This window comes from Camellia sinensis, chromosome 6 (genome assembly GCF_055761805.1).
Source record: "Camellia sinensis isolate YWXY chromosome 6, ASM5576180v1, whole genome shotgun sequence".
NCBI lineage: Eukaryota > Viridiplantae > Streptophyta > Magnoliopsida > Ericales > Theaceae > Camellia > Camellia sinensis.
Window position 1 is genome coordinate 146,202,861 of NC_138966.1, and position 19,023 is coordinate 146,221,883.

Genomic DNA, 19,023 nt, shown 5'->3' on the forward strand with positions numbered 1-19,023 from the left:
GAAATTCATCAAATGGATGTAAAAACCGCTTTCTTAAATGGTGAGTTAAATGAAGAAATTTACATGGAACAACCAGAAGGTTTTTCTGTTCCAGGAAAAGGAAAGAAAGTATGTAAATTGGTTAAATCATTATATGGTTTAAAACAAGCGCCAAAGTAATGGCATGAGAAATTTGACAAGGCAATGATATCAAATGGTTTTAAAATTAATGAGTGTGACAAATGTGTTTATATTAAAAACACAGACAAAGGTTATGTCATTGTTTGTCTTTATGTAGATGATATGCTCATCATAGGCAGTAATAATGATATGATTAAAACTACTAAGAAAATGTTGAATAAACATTTTGACATGAAAGACATGGACATTGCTAATGTAATTCTTGGTATGAAAATTACCAAAACATTAGAAAGATATGCTTTGTCACAATCTCATTACATTGAGAAAATACTTGACAAATTTAGCAAAGATAATGATTATCTTGCTAGAACACCTGTAGATGTTAATTTGTATCTTTCTAAGAATGTACAGGAAAGTATTTCTCAATTAGAGTATGCCCAAATTATTGGAAGCTTAATGTACTTGATGAACTGCACTCGCCTGGATATAGCTTATGCAGTAAGTAAATTAAGTAGATATAGGAGTAATCCGGGAGTAGAACACTGGAAAGCAATTATAAGGGTTCTAAGATATCTCCGATTCACTCGTAACATTGGGCTGAATTACACAAGATATCTAGCAGTACTTGAAGGATATTGTGATGCAAATTGGATATCGGATACTAGAGACTCAAAGTCCACTAGTGGGTATGTCTTTACTCTTGGTGGGGCGGCTGTATCATGGAAATCTTCCAAACAGACTTGTATTGCTAGGTCTACTATAGAATCAGAACTCATAGCTCTAGATAGAGCAGGGGAAGAGGCAGAATGGCTTCGCCACTTCCTTGAAGATATTCCAATATGGCCAAAACCGGTGCCTGCTATATGCATGCATTGCGATAGTCAATCAACAATAGGTAGAGCACAGAGTCATATGTATAACGGTAAGTCTAGACACATTCGTCGTCGACATAATACCGTAAGACAACTACTCTCTAATGGAATTATTTCCATTGAATATGTGAAGTCTAAAGACAACATAGCGGATCCACTAACCAAAGGGTTAGCAAGAGAGTTAGTTGAGAATTCATCGAGGGGAATGGGACTAAAGCCTATTAAATAAGAGTTACCACAACGATAACCCAACCTAGTTGACTGGAGATCCCAAGATCTAGGTTCAAAGGGACAACCGAGTTGTGTATGACTCAGAAGGATCATTGGGGAGTCTAACTCCTACCCATTTCTATGATGAAATAAGTGATGTCTGCAGCGTTTTAGGTTAAGTAAAACTTTTAATGATTCTTATATCTAGGTAAACCTAGTGGAGTATAGCAGGATACTCTTCATAAGAATCACCTATGTAAGTGTGAACTGGGCCAGTTCTTTGAGATTTGTGAAGGGCTACAATTCTTGTGACAACCTTCACCTCTGATTAGTGTTAAACTGTGATTAAGCATGATAAATAATTGATTAGGATGAAATCCTAATTTGTTTGTGTGAGTGTGTTGCTTAGAATGCATTTATATCTGTTTGTCATTTAATGATCTGTTCACGTTTTGACTTCGAATTGCAAATTAAAGGCCTTATCGGCGACCGAATCAGAAATTGATTAGTGTTATATGCTAATTAGGATTTATGTGATTTTATGGTAGGCTTAATTAAAATTTGATTTGAAATGATTAAATTAGATTAAATAATGTTAAACTAATTGAACCTAGGTAAACTACAAATTTGCCACTAAGTGGTTTAATTCAAGGTCACTACTTCTCTCACCCTTTACATTTGTTTAGCATCACTTTTCTTTCATCTTCTTGACCCTAAAACCGTGAGAGAGAGGGAGATAGGAGAAGTTTGGATTCAACAAGAAATTGGCTTGGAAAATTAGAAGAATTGAAGAGGACTTGCAAAATTAGGCTTCCATACCAAGAATTCAAGGCCTAAGGTAGGGAATTCATCCTTTATTTATGTATTTAAGTTGTTACATGCATGGTCCATGGTAAAGTTGGTGATTAGAGTCTAGAATTAGCTCAAAGTGTTGTATTGAGTAGCAATGTTTGCATACATGTCCATGTCATTGAGTTTTGAGATCTTTTCCATGAAAATTACTACATGCATGTTCATATTTTTGGTTAAGGTCCATGAATTCACCCTGTTTTAGAGTTCAATCTTGCATTTGATCATGTTTTGGAGTATTAGAGTTCTTGAGAACTCATGCATGTTATGGTCTTACATAGTTCTTGAAAGTTTCATTCAAAATTGTGTTCAATTGCCTCACCTTTGGGCTTGATTTCATAAATTGATCTTTGAAACATGTTGTATTATGGGTTTCTAAGTGTTTTCTAGAAAACTAGCCCAAAAAAATCGAATTTGAAGCTTTAGAAGTTGAGTTTTATGCTTGAGGATCAATCTGAAAATTCCATATTTTGGATCCACGCTTGAATGGAGGACTTCACGCTCGAGCGTACACTCTGAGTGCATGCACTTCCATTCGAGCGTGAAATGCATATGCCCAGAAGTTCATGTGTTTTGCAGTTCGCTCAAGTGAGAGAATTCACGCTCGAGCGAGGGTTTGAGTCTCACGCTCGAGCGGAGGTCGAGCGTCCGTCGAGCGTGAATATCACGCAACCAGTACTTTTCTTGAGTTTGCAGCCCTCTCGAGCGAAGGAAGTCACGCTCGAGCGGAGCATTGTCTGCATGTCCGCTCGAGCGTAGAAAGCCACGCTCGAGCGTGGACCCCTGTTTCAGCGAATTTTGAAAAGTGTTTTAAAGTACATTTTTGCATCATCATTTCATCCTAGGCATTCCTAGGCCAAGTTTAAGGCATCTTAATGAAGATAATGTTATAGAACTACACTGAGTAAAGTTTAGGGGCTAAGTTATTAATCCCAAGTGTGTAACTTAGTGTGTGTTCGTTCTGCAACTGTGTAGGGTTGGCACCCGAGGATGCTGTCTAGCCTATCCATAGCCCAGTACTCTGTGAGTAACAATGTTGTAAAGATACGTTTAATTACAATTATTTTCTGAACGATTGACTGTACTGCTTTCTGAAGTGACATTATTTACTGAATGAATGTTTGTCCTATTTATGAACTGTACTCGTGGCATCCATAGCAACTTACTGTTACTGCTACTGTTACAGAGATCTCTGCTAGTTCCAATGCTTGGAACTACTACTGTTTACCGTTATGATGGCCATTAACTGACTGTTCGGTCTGTTAAGACCTAATGTACAGTTTTGCTATTGAATGTACCACATATGACTACTATGGTTTCTAAATGACTGATATGGCATGAAATATGAGCCACTATTGAATAACTGATTTACTGATGCAAATGACTGCTTTAAATACTGAAAAGGCATTCATTCTTAACCTTTTTACGCATTTGTTATTCACTGGGCTTTAGCTCACTGTTTATATTTATATGTAGGTGTCCAGGCACCGGACCGAAGCTAGGAGCGTCAAGTTAAGCTCCTGTTTTGTCGAGCCAACCATTGTGTCTCACTTCGAGGTTCCGAGTGCGTTCAAGCTAAGGCTGTTTTGGGGTGTCAGGATCACCCTTTTGTCTCTGTTTTGTATTGACTGAATAAGACTTTCCGACTGTACAGTTATGGTGAAGGGATTTAGTTCATAACCTGGATGTTTGTATATATGATGTATGTATATATGTTTTGATTATGAATGTGGCTTGTTCATAAAAGTCTTTTTGCATTCAGACTGTCACAGCTCATTGGACATCTTTTTATTACTGCTTGGCTTCCGCCAGCCCCTTACTCTGTATTACTGTCTTTACTGTTAAGTAAGCCTTCGGTAATCACGGATTACTGGCCGGTTACGATGCTAAACCCATAAAGGCGGGTTTGGGTCGTGACAATTCTCTAGAGCACTCATGAGAGACCAGGTTGTTCAGGGCCAAAATGAACACAATAGTGAGAACTAAACTGTGTCAGGGGATATACTGTGTGAGTTCTATTGTCTTGGTTTACACAAACGGCTGAACAGTTCAAGACATCATGTTCACTGGTTAGCTAGTAAATCCAATAGTGTCTCACAAGGGAAGGTTCAAAGCCAAAAGCTACCTATCCTTTGTAGAATATTTCCAATTTTTGTATTCTTTGTAATTAGATCACGTTGTTGCATTTTCTCTCCGTCAAATTCCATTCATGTGGGGGATTGTTGGAAAATTGGTTTTTATATGGCTTATTTTGGGCCAACTTTGAGCCCAAAATTGAGTGGGCCCCAAACGTCTTTTGGGGTGGGTCTGAAGAGGTGAAGTGTTCCTTGCCGCGTGGCAAGTCACACGGTGAACACGATTCGTCAAAACCATTTATGAGTGAATGACAACATGACGTCGTTTTCGGGTTCGTGGAATGGACATTTAAAGAATGAAATGTGGGCTTCCTTGAAATGAGTTGTTCCACATTGAAACTTTAATAGAGCTTTTTTGTGTATATAAGCTCTAGATTACAACACTTATGTTGGGCCCCAAGGGGTACCCCAAGTTTGTAGAAGGGAGGAGTTATGGACAAAGTGAACCTTAGCCCAAACCACCACACACGCGCGCTCACGCCGTCGTCCGTCCGGCCAAGCTGAGTCGGACGTGTGTATGGGTTGTGGGTTGGGTCGGTTCGAATATTAATTTTTTGGACAAAATTTATTTGAATTTTTTTCAAAATTCTTATGAGAAAATTTTATTTTCTGAACCGAAATAAATTCAAATTTGAATTTATTTTTTCTGTCCATATATTTCCTCTTCCAATCCATTATTTCTGAACGGATTAATCAGTCCAAACAGGTCTCAAAATCTGTTACACCTGAACAGATTCAAACTGTCCTAAACAGATTTAAGTACTGTGCAGTTATCTATTGTAACTGCCAGATCTGTTCGATTTTCAAACAACATCTGTTCAATTCAAATTAGTACCTGTTCAGGTCTATATATTCTAGACATGTTCCAGCAAATTTTGGTTGATCAAACATCAAGTAAATTCCTGTCCAGACAAGCTTTCAATCTGTTGAAATTCTGGACAAATTCAAAATCTGCACAGTTGAAATTCTGGACAGATTCAAAATCTGCACAGTTATAGATTTGTCTAGTTTCCTTACTAAATTTGTTCAAGGGTTGAAGTTATAGATACTTACCTGTTCGGACAACCTTTGTATGCCTTTATATGCCAACATTTCCAGCAGTATTCTATGGAAAAAATAGTCTGAAATTAATTCCTTTGTGCTGTCCAACTTTTGTCTTTGGTGCATTATTCTTCATATTAGTTTTAGAATAAGTTTCATAGAGTTAGAACACAGGTTTGGTTCGCCGAACAAATTGTTTGGAGTGCTACTACAATTTGTGAAGATCATTGTATCTTGGGAGATAGATGCCACTCAACTGTAAGCACCGTAGCGGGGCGAGTCTGTTTTAAGGACAGAGTGTCACACACTCGACTTGGTCTTTGAAAGTTTTAAATTTGATTCGATAAATAAATTCGGTACGTTATTTATTTATTTGTTTGACTTAGTTTCATTTTATTTTATTTACACAGAAGATTGTTCCAACAGTACATACTTGAAAGGGGTGTATCAATACACCTCTAGTTATGTCATTTTTTCTTTAGTTATGATCAATTTTTTTCTTTAGTTATGACATTATCACAAAATCTTTGGTTGTGCCTCATGTGGTGTTTGGTTGTGACTTTTTTTTTTTTAGTTATGATTCAGAAATTATGGAGTTATGTTATTTTCTTCTTTAATTATAAGGGCATATAGTACACATTCTGTCTTTCCCAAGTTGAAAGTATATAAAAACTAACATGACAAACTATACATAATAGTCTAAATTATTAAACAAAGCTATTCAACTACGTATTCAACCAACCATACATAAATAATAAGGAATTGAACAAATTAGACTCAAATAAAAACATTTAGATACACAATTGACAAAATAAAAATTTTAAAGACCAAAGTGACACATAATACATACTTTTGCAACATTAATTTAGATATAGATATGGAATAGACAGCATATAAGGTAGCCAAATTATGCCCCCAAACTGTCAAGTCATATGATCTATGAGGAGATAATTCCTCCCTAAATAAAAGGTTTAGTGATAGTCTAAACCTGATTACTACATTTCTTATGCATAACATTAGCTCTAAAGAATAATAAAAAAATAGAAAGAAAAGAACAAAATGGAACTTAGTGTAAAAACACTACAAGAAAGAATGAATGATCATCTGTTTTTCTCTGTAACGAGTTGAATCAAATTGAATTTAAACTTTAATCTCAGTTGGGGATTTATTTTAATAAATTCCATTCATTTTGAACCTAATTGATTGAATCGTGACCCGTTAGTAACCATGAAATATTGTTATGGTTTTATTATTATTATTTGATTACCATAAAAGAGTTGTGAATATTTATGATGTATACCATTTAATGAGGGTTAAATTTTGTGATAACAAAAATTATACCATATTATAATTTTATGTTTCAAAATTTTATAATTTTGCTAAATCATAATTTTAATTGTAGATATTTTTATCAATTTTGAGGATAGAACCACGTGAGGTCTGCTAGCCATGCCTTTTTTGGGTGATTGGTTTGCCACTTGCTTAGCTTTTGTTTATATATAATTTTTTAATCAATTTCTCTACCAGCACAAGGCAGAGAAATAAGGAGACTTGGATTGCTTTTGTTTGTTTCCATCAACCTCGCTCTCACGGTTATCTCTCTCATTCTGAAATTTTTTTTTTGTTTGTTTTTTTTATATATAATCCTTGATTCATCAAAACCTATTAGGTTTTAGACCCTAGTTCCATAGATCAAATTGTAGAGGGTTCCGAGGGCTCCGATTTAATCTGAACAAATCAAAATTTTGTCGCCGAAAATTTTTATTTTCTTAGAAGCTCTTGGATCGAGGTAGGAATTTTTCCTACACTTCTTTATGCACTTTTACTTGATTTTATGAAGTTTAGAGTTGTATATAATTTAATTAGAATTTTTGAAAAATTTGTGATTTATTTGCTTAAAAGAGAAATTTTGAGAAAAATAAAGAATTGATGCCCAAATTGCGAAAGTGTAAACTTGGAATGTGTTTTTAAGGTTATGAAAGAGTTATATTTTAAATTTGAACAAAAACGGACTTCAACTCGATCGGTTTTGAAATTTTTACCGGTTTACGACCAAAAGAGCATTTTTAAAGAAAACAAAGGAATTATGTTTAATTTTGGGGGCTTTTTATCAAAATAGGATGTCATAGTTGAATAATGCTTGTATAATGATTTTGGAAAGAAAATGATGTTTTCTTGGGCATTAACAGTATTATTTTGCTTAATGTATCTGTTGGGATAAAATCGACACAGTTAAAAATGGACCTTGAGAGGTTACTGGACGTGATTGTAATATGAAAACTAGTGTAGTTGTTCATATTTGATGAGAAGTGGAATAGATTGTATTTATCAAAATTTTTGAAACTTAATTGTTTAAATATCTATTTAGAAATATCTGTTTTGGGCTATCGGTGGAGGATAGCTATGATTGTTGTAGAAATGAATAAGACCTAGGTAAATTGAACCACATTTCCTCATTTGTTGCATTGGACATTACATTACATTCATTTCATTGGAAATATATCTGTTTTTGAGAAATGTTTTGGAAATGTATCTGTTTGCGAAAAGATGAATACATGGTGAATCTGGGTAAAGGGTGTAGAACCGTGCGGTTAGGTATCGAGCCTTCTAGTTTACTGGCAAAAGTGACAGTGGTAGTGCATTAGGTCCTACTTGTAGACACTCACCTAGAGATTCACAAAGCCTGTATTCATGTAACAGATATGGTTTAAAATGGAAATGGCTTTATATCTGTTGTTGCATCTCAGCATCGCATGCTTTAACTGTTTTATCATGAGCATGGCATGAGCATACTCCTCTTTAGTCTTGTCATAGTTCATGTGTTGTGTAGTATATCTCTACTAGGCTATGGTTTACCCTATAAGGGAAACCATTTCAGGTACAGGTGCTATACCTTCGCCAAGGCATTGACTTGGGAGGACTCGGAGCTGAGACTTCATTTTTGTTTTATTGTTATTTGTTAAATGTAAGCCCAAGGCCTTATTTGCGCTGAGTTGAAACTCCATTTTGTGTAACCAAGAATGTTCTTGGATAAATTTGTAAGCCTTTAGGGCACTTATTATCTGTTTGGCTTCCATTTCATGCTTGTTGTAAAAATGCATGATTGAGATTGGAACTAGGGCATTGAGATGCGAACAATATGTATTTGGCATTTGGGATTTAATGAAAATCGATGTATGGAATAGTTAGCTATATATATGTGTTTGTCTATCAGGCGGGTTTTGTTGCATAAATAGATATACCCTGCCCAATTTTTGGGGCGTTACATTCTCAATTAGAGTTGCATAGTTGTGGTTATCATGAAATAAGTCTTAATAACATAAATCCAATACAATGTCTTAGCAAACAACAATAAAATAAAATAAACCATAATAAATATGTTCATGTTAGCAAGATGACAATTTTTATTTTTTTTGCAATCCAAAAGAAAATAAAAATCAACGGGGATTTGCTTAGTCATGAGGTGATTTGAAGCTTGGAGTATTTGGATTCTGTTTGTCTCTGCAATTGAATTTTCTTCAACTGTATGCATTTGCTGCAAAGGACCTAATAATTACAAAACACATACTAAATGTAAGGAGGTGCAATATATCAATGAACAATATAAGTAGGTGATTTAGACTTTTTTTGTTTCAATAGAAAAATATTTTTTTTGTATTTGATATCGACCTTAAAAATGATGGTGTGTTGGTTGTAATAGTGGTGGTGTAGGTGATGTGAGATTGAGTGGAGTAGTGGTGGAGGAGATGGTGGCGACCTTAAGAATAATGGTATGTTAACTCTTAATTTTTATTTTTGTCAAAAATCATAACCAATCTATATATCAAATGTAGGGTAAGGCTATGGTACGCATTTTTGTAGAATATATGTTATGTATTTTTTTGATAAATGTTATATAATTTTTTTCAGAAATAAAGTTACATATTTTGTGGTAATGCTAGGCATTTTTGTGGTAATGTTACAAATTTTTTTGTTAGAAAATGTTTGGATTAAAAAAAAAAAAAAAACACAACTCAAATAACATGATTTGAAAACTTGAAATTTAAAAAGAGTTTTTGATTTTTTTAATATCTAAATCATGATTTGAAAACTTAACCAAATGCTACTTTTATTTTTCAAAGCATGACTCAAAACTCAAAACTAATTTAAAAATTAAACCGAATGGAGCTATATATATATATATATTTTATAAGTTTGTTTAGTATGAAAGTAATGGAAGTAATAAGGAAGATATAAGAAAATTTAAATTTGTTGTAAAAGTAATCATTTATAATAAAAATTCCTATTTTTTCGTAAAATTTTCATCTTAATTAAATTCATACAATATTTTATTTTATTTTATTTTCCTTTTCTTTTCTTTCACTTATTTTTACTTTCTATTATTTGTTTCTTTTTATTTAAACGGAGCCTAAGTAGCATGATAATTTATTTTAAAATGTGACATTTTTAGCCCCTAAAAAATGCATTATTTGTTATTTTAGTCCCTTAAATTTTAATTATCAAAATTATCAATATAAAAAGTAAAATTATAAAATTAAAATGACAAATAACGCATCTAAAAACTCTCCTATCCTAAATCTACTCTTTTTAACTCTGAAATAAACGAACACAGCAATTCAGTTGGGGGCAAACCTGAAAGTAAATTGAATTGGCATTCAACTTTGAGATTCATTCCCTAACCCTTGCGTTTTTCACCTTCCGATTGAAATATTCTTCAAGACTGCTGACATCAGAAATTTGTTTTCCGTTTCGGTACCAGAGCTCGACATGAGGGATATGCTCGACGATCCAGTAGTCTTTTCCTTGGTTGGGTTTGGGTTCCATTCTATCTATGAATTCTTCTGGCATACCTACAAACTCAAGAGTTTTGAGGTTTCTGAGGTGGTGGATGCCAGATGGTACCTCCTTTAGTTGCGGGCTAGGCTCAATCGTTAGATGTTCAAGAAGAGGCAATGCTCCTTCCTCTATTATCACCGAATTCAATCCCTTCAACCCTACCAGAGTTAGTCGCTTAAGTTTTTGAAACCTTCCGACCTCAAAATACAACTGCTCCCCATCATATGCATCCACAAGAACAAGACGTACCAAACTAGGCAAGACTTGAAGAGCTTTTAGTGGATCATTCTTGGTCATACCTGAACCGAATAGAGTGAATGCGACTAGATTTTGAAGTTTCGGGATCCAGTCGGGCAACTTCTCTAAACGTCCAACCAACTCGAGATGTTGAAGATATTGAAGTGGAGATGATGATGATATATACTGTAAATCCAGAATCTCATCATCACTTGAGGCCCGTACACTCACATGTTGAAGGTATTTCATCTTCTCAATGGCTACACATAGAGCCCTCCCTTGTTCTCTTTCCAATTTCGTAATTCCCAACTTCCTTAGCTGCCTCAATTTCTCAAGCTCTTTAATTAGGCCATCATTTGTCTCCACATACCACAAACTTTGCAGCTCCTCTAAACGCCCAATCCCTCCTTGTATCTTCACTCCTACTATAAAATCCACCAAGTATTCAGATTCAAAGTTATAAGAATAGGCAAGAAGATGTCGCAACTTACAGAGCCTACTGATATCAAATGGGAGCTCACTCACGGCGGAATGTTTCAGATCCAAAGTCTGTAGGTTTTGCAACTTGCCTATGGACTTTGGAATTATCTTCACTATTGTTCTCCTTATGCTTAGGTATCTCAAAAGAAATAGATTTCCCACTTCTTCATCAAGTTGATCCAAAGGAGCATCCTGAAGATCTAGCACTTTCAAAAGCTTGAAATTTGTAGCTAGTGTACCCAATAAGGGCTTCTTTGGCAGCTCTCCCTCTTGAAAAAGAAAAACAGAACGAACTGGGGATTTACTAATGCTTTTCATAACCTTATCCATGTTGCAGTAACGCATATGCATAGATAGCCGGCGAGTCGTGGCATTGAAACTTGAATTCTCTTTTTCAAAAATTTGACACAAACTAAACTCCTTGGACATTGAGAGAATAATCTCACGCACTACATCATGTACCTGACACCGTCCAACTCTTCCATCAAATTTTGTTATTGACACTAGAACTAAGCGTCTATGGATCAGCTCAGTCAAGTATTCTCCTGCAACTTCTTCCAATGTTTTTCCGTTCTGCTCTTCAACAAAACCCTCAGCTATCCATAGCCGAATTAGTCTCCCAGCTTTGATAGAGTAGTCTTCTGGCATTATGCCAAAGTACAAGAAACAAGATTTGAGGTGTTGAGGCAGATCATTATAACTGAACAACAAAATTTTGCTAATGCTTTTAAGTTCAGGATTCCTTTCCAACTCAGAGTTCATGCTACCATAGAATTTTTGCCATTCGGATATACCCTTGTTTTTGGTGGACAAGAGACCGCCTATAACTGCAATTGCAAGTGGCAAACCTTGACACTTTCTAACAATTGCTTGTGATACTTCCTCCAACTCAAGGGGACAACGACCCCCAAAGTCCAATTGGAAGGCTTTCGTGCAAAAGAGTTTCCAAGCCTTCTCTTGGGATAGGGCCTGAAGCTCGTGAACGTGATCCACTGAAGTTTCTGTGCAAAATGCAGCAACCTGTTCTTTTCGTGTGGTGATAATTATCCTACTGCCTTCACTATTTTTGGGTAAAGCATGTCTCATGGATCCCCAAAAATCAGTTTCCCATACATCATCAAACACAATGACATACCTCTTTTCGGATAAATATCCTTTTAGCTTGACAATGAGTGACTCAATTCCCTCATCAGGTAGAACATAAATTCCTGATAGCTCCTTTATCATTGTTTTGAGGAGCTCCTCTGGCTTGTATGATTGAGAGACAGTGATCCACACTTTGCAATTGAAGTGTGCAACCACTTCTTGGCTGTCATATACTTTCTTGGCAAGAGTGGTCTTGCCAATTCCACCCATGCCAACCATCGAGATCACTGCTCGTTGTGATTGATTTTGGTCGACCAATCTGCTTATCAGTTCATATTTGGGAGATTCAATACCAACGACTTCGTCGTCCCCTATGAAAAGGGAAGCCAGTCGAGGGTCACGCCACATGTTGTCCTTGCTGCTGCTGCGATGTTCTGACAAAGTACTAGTACTGAATCCATATCGATCAACTCCTTCCTTGATCTCACGGATTGTAGTCTTGATGTCTTGGATCTGAGAAGCTATCTCATGTCGTGGCTTTAGCTTAGTGAACGTCTGAGTGACTTTATGCAAGGAACCGAATAGTCCAGGTTGTTTTGGCAAGACCAAGAGAATGTGTTCATCGATAACATCTTGTATCCGATAAGCAACTTGCCTTACTTGTTTCACCCATATTTTCACACCTTCATCTCCAGTTTCTGCTCTTGATTCTGCATCTTTTAAGAAAGAGTGTATGCGCTCCAATTCAGCTTTGATACTGACCATTTCCTTGCGAACACCCCTCAACAACTCTACTTCACTGGCTAACAATGGTCCCAAATATTGAATAACAGAGATCACTGCTCTTTCTGCCATTAGTTCTCCCTGCGCTAAACACGTCATAACCATTAGTTTTGATTATGCTTCAGGTGGGATTGTGTCCATGTAGAAAGGAAGGAAGTTAGATGATGATGATGATGATGTTGAAGTTTCAATTCAGTGCATAGCTCTTGTTTAGTTTACGAGAGAGGTGGTAAAGTTCAGTCATGGAGAAATTAATTATTTTGGCCACATTTTCCTCCAAAAGGTTAGATAAAAGAATAGATTTGATTCACATTTTGGGTCTTGCAATAAATAAATAAATAAAACCTTTTATTATAATTGTAGTTTTAATTTTTAATTATTTTCAAATTATAGACTCGCCCCTACAGACTTTTTGAAAAAAAAATAAGTGACTATCCCCTCTAGTTTTTTTTTTTTTTTTTTTTTTTTTTTTTTTTTTCTGAAAAAAAAAATTAAGTGAACACAACAATTATCGATGGTAACATATATATTTGAGTGTAAAAGAGATACAACATCATTTTTTATCCTCAGATCGTCCTTAGATTGTGCTTCAATCATGAATATGAGTAGGAATCTATGAAAGAAAAGTAAAGAAACACCGAAATCATCACTTTTAATAAGAATTTCATGGATTTTAATAACAATTTATAGAGGAAAAAGTATGCAATTGATTTTGGGCAATAATACCAAAGTGAAGATTTCTTGATTTAAGTAGAATCTTCATGTTTGTGAGTGATTTTTGTCTTTGTGGATTTAGAAAAGGCTAAAATTCAAGATGTGAGACTCTGATCAAGGAAATATTATTGTTGTCATAGCTAGAATTCTAAATATATTAATATTATACAGCTAAAAATGATTAGAAAAATATATAGATATGTGTTTGTAGAAACATACCTGTAGTTTGATGTGCAACTCTAAAAACTGATATCAAAATTCCAAAGTCTTGGCACTGCCTGCTTTGATGGTTTTTCAGATTTCAGCAAAAACTTCACTGTGTGGAAAGAGTCTTTGACTTGCAGACTTTAGCCCTTGAGATTCGAATCATATACAAAGCATACACCTTTTTTAGCTCCATTATTCATCAGAATACAACCTCCACCAGCTGTACCTGAATAGATGGCCCATGGACTTATACTTGTATGGAATGTTTGATTGGAAGGATTAGAGTATGAGATTGAAATTATTAATCTGTGGATTCAATTATTCTATGTTTGTTTTGACATTTTGTTTTAGGATTATCAATCCAATGGATAATTAATCCAACAAATTTGTAGGATTATTAGTAATGGGGTAGGGGTGGGATTGTAATTATCACACTAATTTGATTAGATTATTAATACCTTACTATTAGTATGGTGGAATCAAACATGGCCGTAGTATATACATAAATCTCCCTCAATCACTATTTAAATTCTGCTGTATGAGTCTCCTTTCACAACTTATATATATAATATAATACAAGGTGGTTCACTCCGGGAAATTTCGCGGCTCTTTGATCTCTCTTTTCTCTGAAAATGAAGTTTTAGTAAATATATTAGGAAAGAGTTAAGTACATTTAATCCATCTCAAAGAAGTCACTTTCATTCCAAATATCTTAATATGGTGGCTTTGTCTCAATTGAAAATCCAATTTCACACATATCTTTAACTAATTCACTTGTGAAGGCATTATTGAATGATAAATTAAAACATAAGTGCTTATTTTAGCCTTCAATTTTCAAACTTCTTTTATGGGCAAAAAAAAAAAAAACGTTATATTTTATTAATAATAATGAAACATTGCAAAGGGGGACAGAAAAAGAAACTGAAGTAGGATAACCCCACCAACAATAAGACGGTACAAAGCATTTGTAAACTGGGAAAGAAATCCAAACAGAAAAGCAGAAGGTTGAAAGTTGGCAACACAAAGCTCTCTGCCATTTTAGTTTCATGAATCATATAAAAATTAAAAAAGAAATCCAATCTAATAGAGAGATCACCACATTTCAGATCAAACTAGTCTCTACCTTAATACAAATACCAAGAAACAACCCAAGAGGCTATCCGCATTAAAACACAAAAATAAAAATAGAAAGACCGTAAATTTAATATTAGAATACGACTGACCGATTCTTATTGTCTCACTTCCATGATAATGAATTTGTTCACACTTTTTTTTTTAGTGTATGAAAAACACACAAAATTTGATTGGTCCAAATATATAGACCCCATACTCAAAAAGTGTAATAGCCTCGTTTAAAATGGTAGATTCTACTATTTTACACCAATCAAAATGTATGTATGGTAAGTATGCCAATAAAATCAGACTCTGCTTCCATATAGTAGCCAAAGGCTTCCTTCAAACCATTATATTTCTATTGAGAACTGTCTCCCGCGATCCCTGGAATTTTCTTCCCACGAGGATACCATCCAAATAGTTTAAAGCATGAAAATTAATTTCAAAGGTGGTACTATATGTAAATAAATTTCATAACAATGCTTAACTAGTATCTATTAATGGGTTTCTAGGAGAGGTTGGATTTTGAGTTTGTTATTTATGTTGTATTCAATCATTGTCTTAGTCTATTATTGAGCAATAATATACAAATAAATAGATTACTGAACTAATCATAAAATCTTATATGGCCTAAAGCATCAGATGAGATGGGTGCATCCTTCACATGTTAGATATAATTAAAACAACACTGTTACCATCACCGCTAAGTTTGATCATTGTTTTTTTATTTTTTCCTTAGATTAGGTTGTTTGGGGTATAGATTTTATGGTTTAAAGTCCTAAACTATTCAATTTCAATTTAGGCTTTTTTCCTTGTATAAACTCCCTACAAAAAATGACCAATTTGGGATCGATGTAGATTTTGTGAGAACCCAAAATCTAGTGATGTGGATGTTATTTGTTCTGCATTTTGTAGAAACAGTAAGGAAGCCCATTTAGTGTGTGCTTTTTTTTTTTTTTTTCAAAATTTTCTAAACCATGGGTGAGAAAAAATGAACAACGCCGAAGCTACATTCAAAGTCACCAACACCAGCTTCTGAGAGGACCAGTGGACACCGATTAATGTTGTGACAGATATAGGGCTCTACAGAGTTGGTTGTTATTCGAAAAAATGATTGCGATTTCAAACCCAAAACCATACTTAAGATTTTGCTCTGAAATCAATTAAAAAACTAAGTTCATCTAAGGAATTAAAAATATTGTAGGAGAAATCTTTCATCAAGTAAGCATTTGAGTAGCATGAAAATGAATTTTAAAGCTGGTATTTTATGTAAATGAATTCTAAAATATACACCTTGCAATTCCGTTGGAATCAAACACTGAGATTCACTTTTGGATGTATTTTAAATATCATTCCATTAATGATTTAGATGATTATCGGAAATTGAATAAAAGTTTGACTTAAAAAAAAAAAAATTTAGATGATTATCTAAAATGCAAAACTTCAAGAACGAAATTGGCAAAATAAAATTTTTGAAGGCCAAAGTAACACAGAATACCTACTTTAAGTATCATATGATTGTCTGGGAGATAATTCCTCCCTAACATACAGTAGGAATTAGCAGATGAACCAATAAAGGTTCAGTTACAATGATTTGAAGAATAAAAATAATAGAAAGAAAAGAACAAAAATAGAAATTGGAGAATAGATACAACAAGAAGGAATGTATGATCATATGTTTGTCTCAATTAAAGTTACACAGTTGTGGTTATCACGAAATAAGTCTTGATAACAGAAATCCAAAACACTGCCTTGGCAAAAAATAATAAAAACCGTAATAAACATGTCCATCTTGACAGAGATGTCACACTTTTTACTTTGCAATCCAAAGGAAATAAAAATCAACAGTGATAAAAGGGGTTTGTTCAATTATAAGGTTATTGGCAGCTTGGAGTACTTGAATTCTGGGTGCCTCTGCCATTGATTTCCCTTCAACTGTATGTGTTGCCGGTGATTGACCTAACAATTACAAAACAAATACTAAATGTAAGGACATGTCAATGAAACAATGAGTAGTAAAAGTATAGGTGACTTACACTACATTTGTTTCGATAGAAAACATTTTGGGTAAATTACACCATTACTCCCTATAGTTTAAGTGAAGTGTCACTTTAGTCTCCATAATGGTGGTGCTAAGGCAGTGATGGTGATGGTGGACGTGGTGGTGGTGGTGATAGTGGTACTGGTAGGGTAGTGGTGGCGACGATGATGACAATAGTGGTGGTGGCAAAAAACATTTTGTAAAAAAATATTTTTTTGTCGAAACAAATGGAACATCAGTTTGGAAAACTTCCCTCTCTTCTATATTATTATGACAGCCAACGAACATAAACAAATGGAAGGAACTATAAAATGATAGAATTCTATAAACAATATTATGAAAGATAGGATAATAAAATGAGCACTAGCATTTTCAGATTATAATGATGCTCACGATTTTTGTTGACACCAGCATTTTGAGATTATTATTAAATAATAACAACAAAGTAATCTAATAGAGCAATTATCATCTTGTTCAGGTAAGCAAAAATATTTTATCAGTTTCTAGTTACAAACAAACATTGCAATTGAGTTGAGTGGGGAACCTGGAATTGAATTTGCATCCGTAACCGTAAGATTCATTGTTCAGCTTCAGTAACCCTTTGGTTTTTCACCTTCCTCTCAAAATATTTTTGAAGAGTGCCGCTGTTCTAATATCCAGAAAAGCCCCACCGAGACCAGAACAGGACATTAGGTATATGCTCAACAATCCAATAGTCTTTGCCTTGGTTGGGTTGGGGTTGCATTCTATCTAAGAATTTTTTCGGCATATTAATAAACGCAAGAGTTTTGAGTTTTTGGAGGTCGTGGATGCCAGAGGGTACCTTCTTTAGTTCTGGGATAGACCCAATCCTTAGCTCTTTAAGAAGAGGCAATGCTCCTTCCTTTATTATCACTGACTTCAATCCCTCCAATTCAAGAATTGCTGCCCATCACATGCATTCCAAAGATGAAGATGTTCTAAACTAGGCAAGGCTTGAAGGGCTTTTAGTGTATCATTGGACAAACTTGAATGCAATAGAGATAATTTGACTAGATTTTGAAGTTTTGGGATCCAGTCAGGCAACTCCCCTAAACGTCCACCCAAGTTGAGACGTTGAAGATATTGAGGCAGAGACGATATTTTCTGTAAATCCAGAATCTCATCATCACTTAGGGCTGCTACCTTCAAATATTGAAGGTAATTCATCTTCTCAATGGTGGCACATAGAGCCCACCCATGTTCCCTTCTCAATTTCGTTATGCCCAACTTCCTTAACTGCATCAAATTCCCAAGCTCTTCAATTAGGCTGAGCCCATCATCATGATTTGTTTCCACATGCCACAACTTTTGCAGCTCCTGTAAATGCCCAATCCCTCCCTGTATCCTCACTCCTCTTACAATATCCACTATGTTCGTGCATCCACAATTATGGTAATAGGCAAGAAGATGTTGCAACTTATGAAGCCTATTGATATCAATTGGTAGCTCACTCACGAGGGAATATTTCAAATCTATAGTCAATAAGTTGTGCAAATTACCTATGGACTTTGGAATTATCTGCACTCCTGTTCTCCTCACACTTCGGTACCCCAAAAAATATAGATTTCCTACTTCTTCATGAAGTTAATCCAAAGGAGCACCCTCAAGATCTAGTACATTCAAAAGCTGAAATTTGCAGCTAGTGAACACAATAAGGGCCTCTTTGGCAGCTTGCCCACTTCAAAAAGAAAAAAAGGCATGAACTGGGGATTTACCAATGCTTTCCATAACCTTTTCCATACTGTAATAATGCATATGCATAGACAGCTGGCGAGTTGTGTCATTAAAACTTGAATTCTCTTCTGTCAAAAGTTGACAGAAACTAAACTCCTCAGACACGGAGAGAATAAGCTTATGCAGTAGAAGATTTACCCGACAGTATTTAAGTGCATCATGTACCCGGTACTCTATAACTACTCTTCCATAAAGTTTTGACTCTGACACTCAAAGTAAGCGTCTTTGGGTCGGCTCATTCAAATATGCTTCTGCAACTTCTTCTAATGTTGTGCCTTGTTTCTCTTGAACGAAATGCTCAGCTATCCACAACTGAATCAGTCTTCCACGTGTGATAGGGTACTTATCCGGTATTATGGCAAAGTACAATAAACATGATTTGAGGATGTGAGGCAAATCTTGATAACTCAGCAACAAAAGTTTTACGATTGTAAGACAAGGATTCCTTTCTAACTCAGGATTCCTTTCCAACTCAATGCCCATGGTATCATAGAATTTTTGCCATTCGGATAAAACCTTGTTTTTGGTGGACAAGAGACCGCCT

At 35.0% G+C, this 19,023-nt stretch overlaps 1 protein-coding gene and 1 long non-coding RNA gene across 3 annotated transcripts; one reads left to right on the forward strand and one right to left on the reverse strand.

Moving 5' to 3' along the window:
- Positions 1–6,696: 6,696 nt before the first annotated feature.
- Positions 6,697–8,309, forward strand: LOC145792946 (uncharacterized). Its single transcript, XR_014333273.1, has 2 exons — positions 6,697–6,819; positions 8,106–8,309. It is a non-coding gene; the product is annotated as an uncharacterized LOC145792946 (long non-coding RNA).
- Positions 8,310–8,521: 212 nt separating this feature from the next.
- On the reverse strand, positions 8,522–13,816 carry LOC114319941 (disease resistance protein RPM1-like). Of its 2 annotated transcripts, none has more exons than XM_082875050.1 (3): positions 13,583–13,816; positions 9,860–12,730; positions 8,522–8,773 (listed from the first exon to the last, which is right to left on the reverse strand). In XM_082875050.1, the coding sequence occupies exon 2, from the start codon at positions 12,719–12,721 to the stop codon at positions 9,896–9,898; it is 2,826 nt and encodes a 941-aa protein (XP_082731176.1). In that variant the 5' UTR covers positions 12,722–12,730; positions 13,583–13,816; the 3' UTR covers positions 8,522–8,773; positions 9,860–9,895. The 2 variants fall into 2 exon arrangements, with proteins under 2 accessions (XP_082731176.1, XP_082731175.1); XM_082875049.1 differs by having other exon boundaries at positions 9,860–12,735.
- Between the last annotated feature and the right edge of the window lie 5,207 nt (positions 13,817–19,023).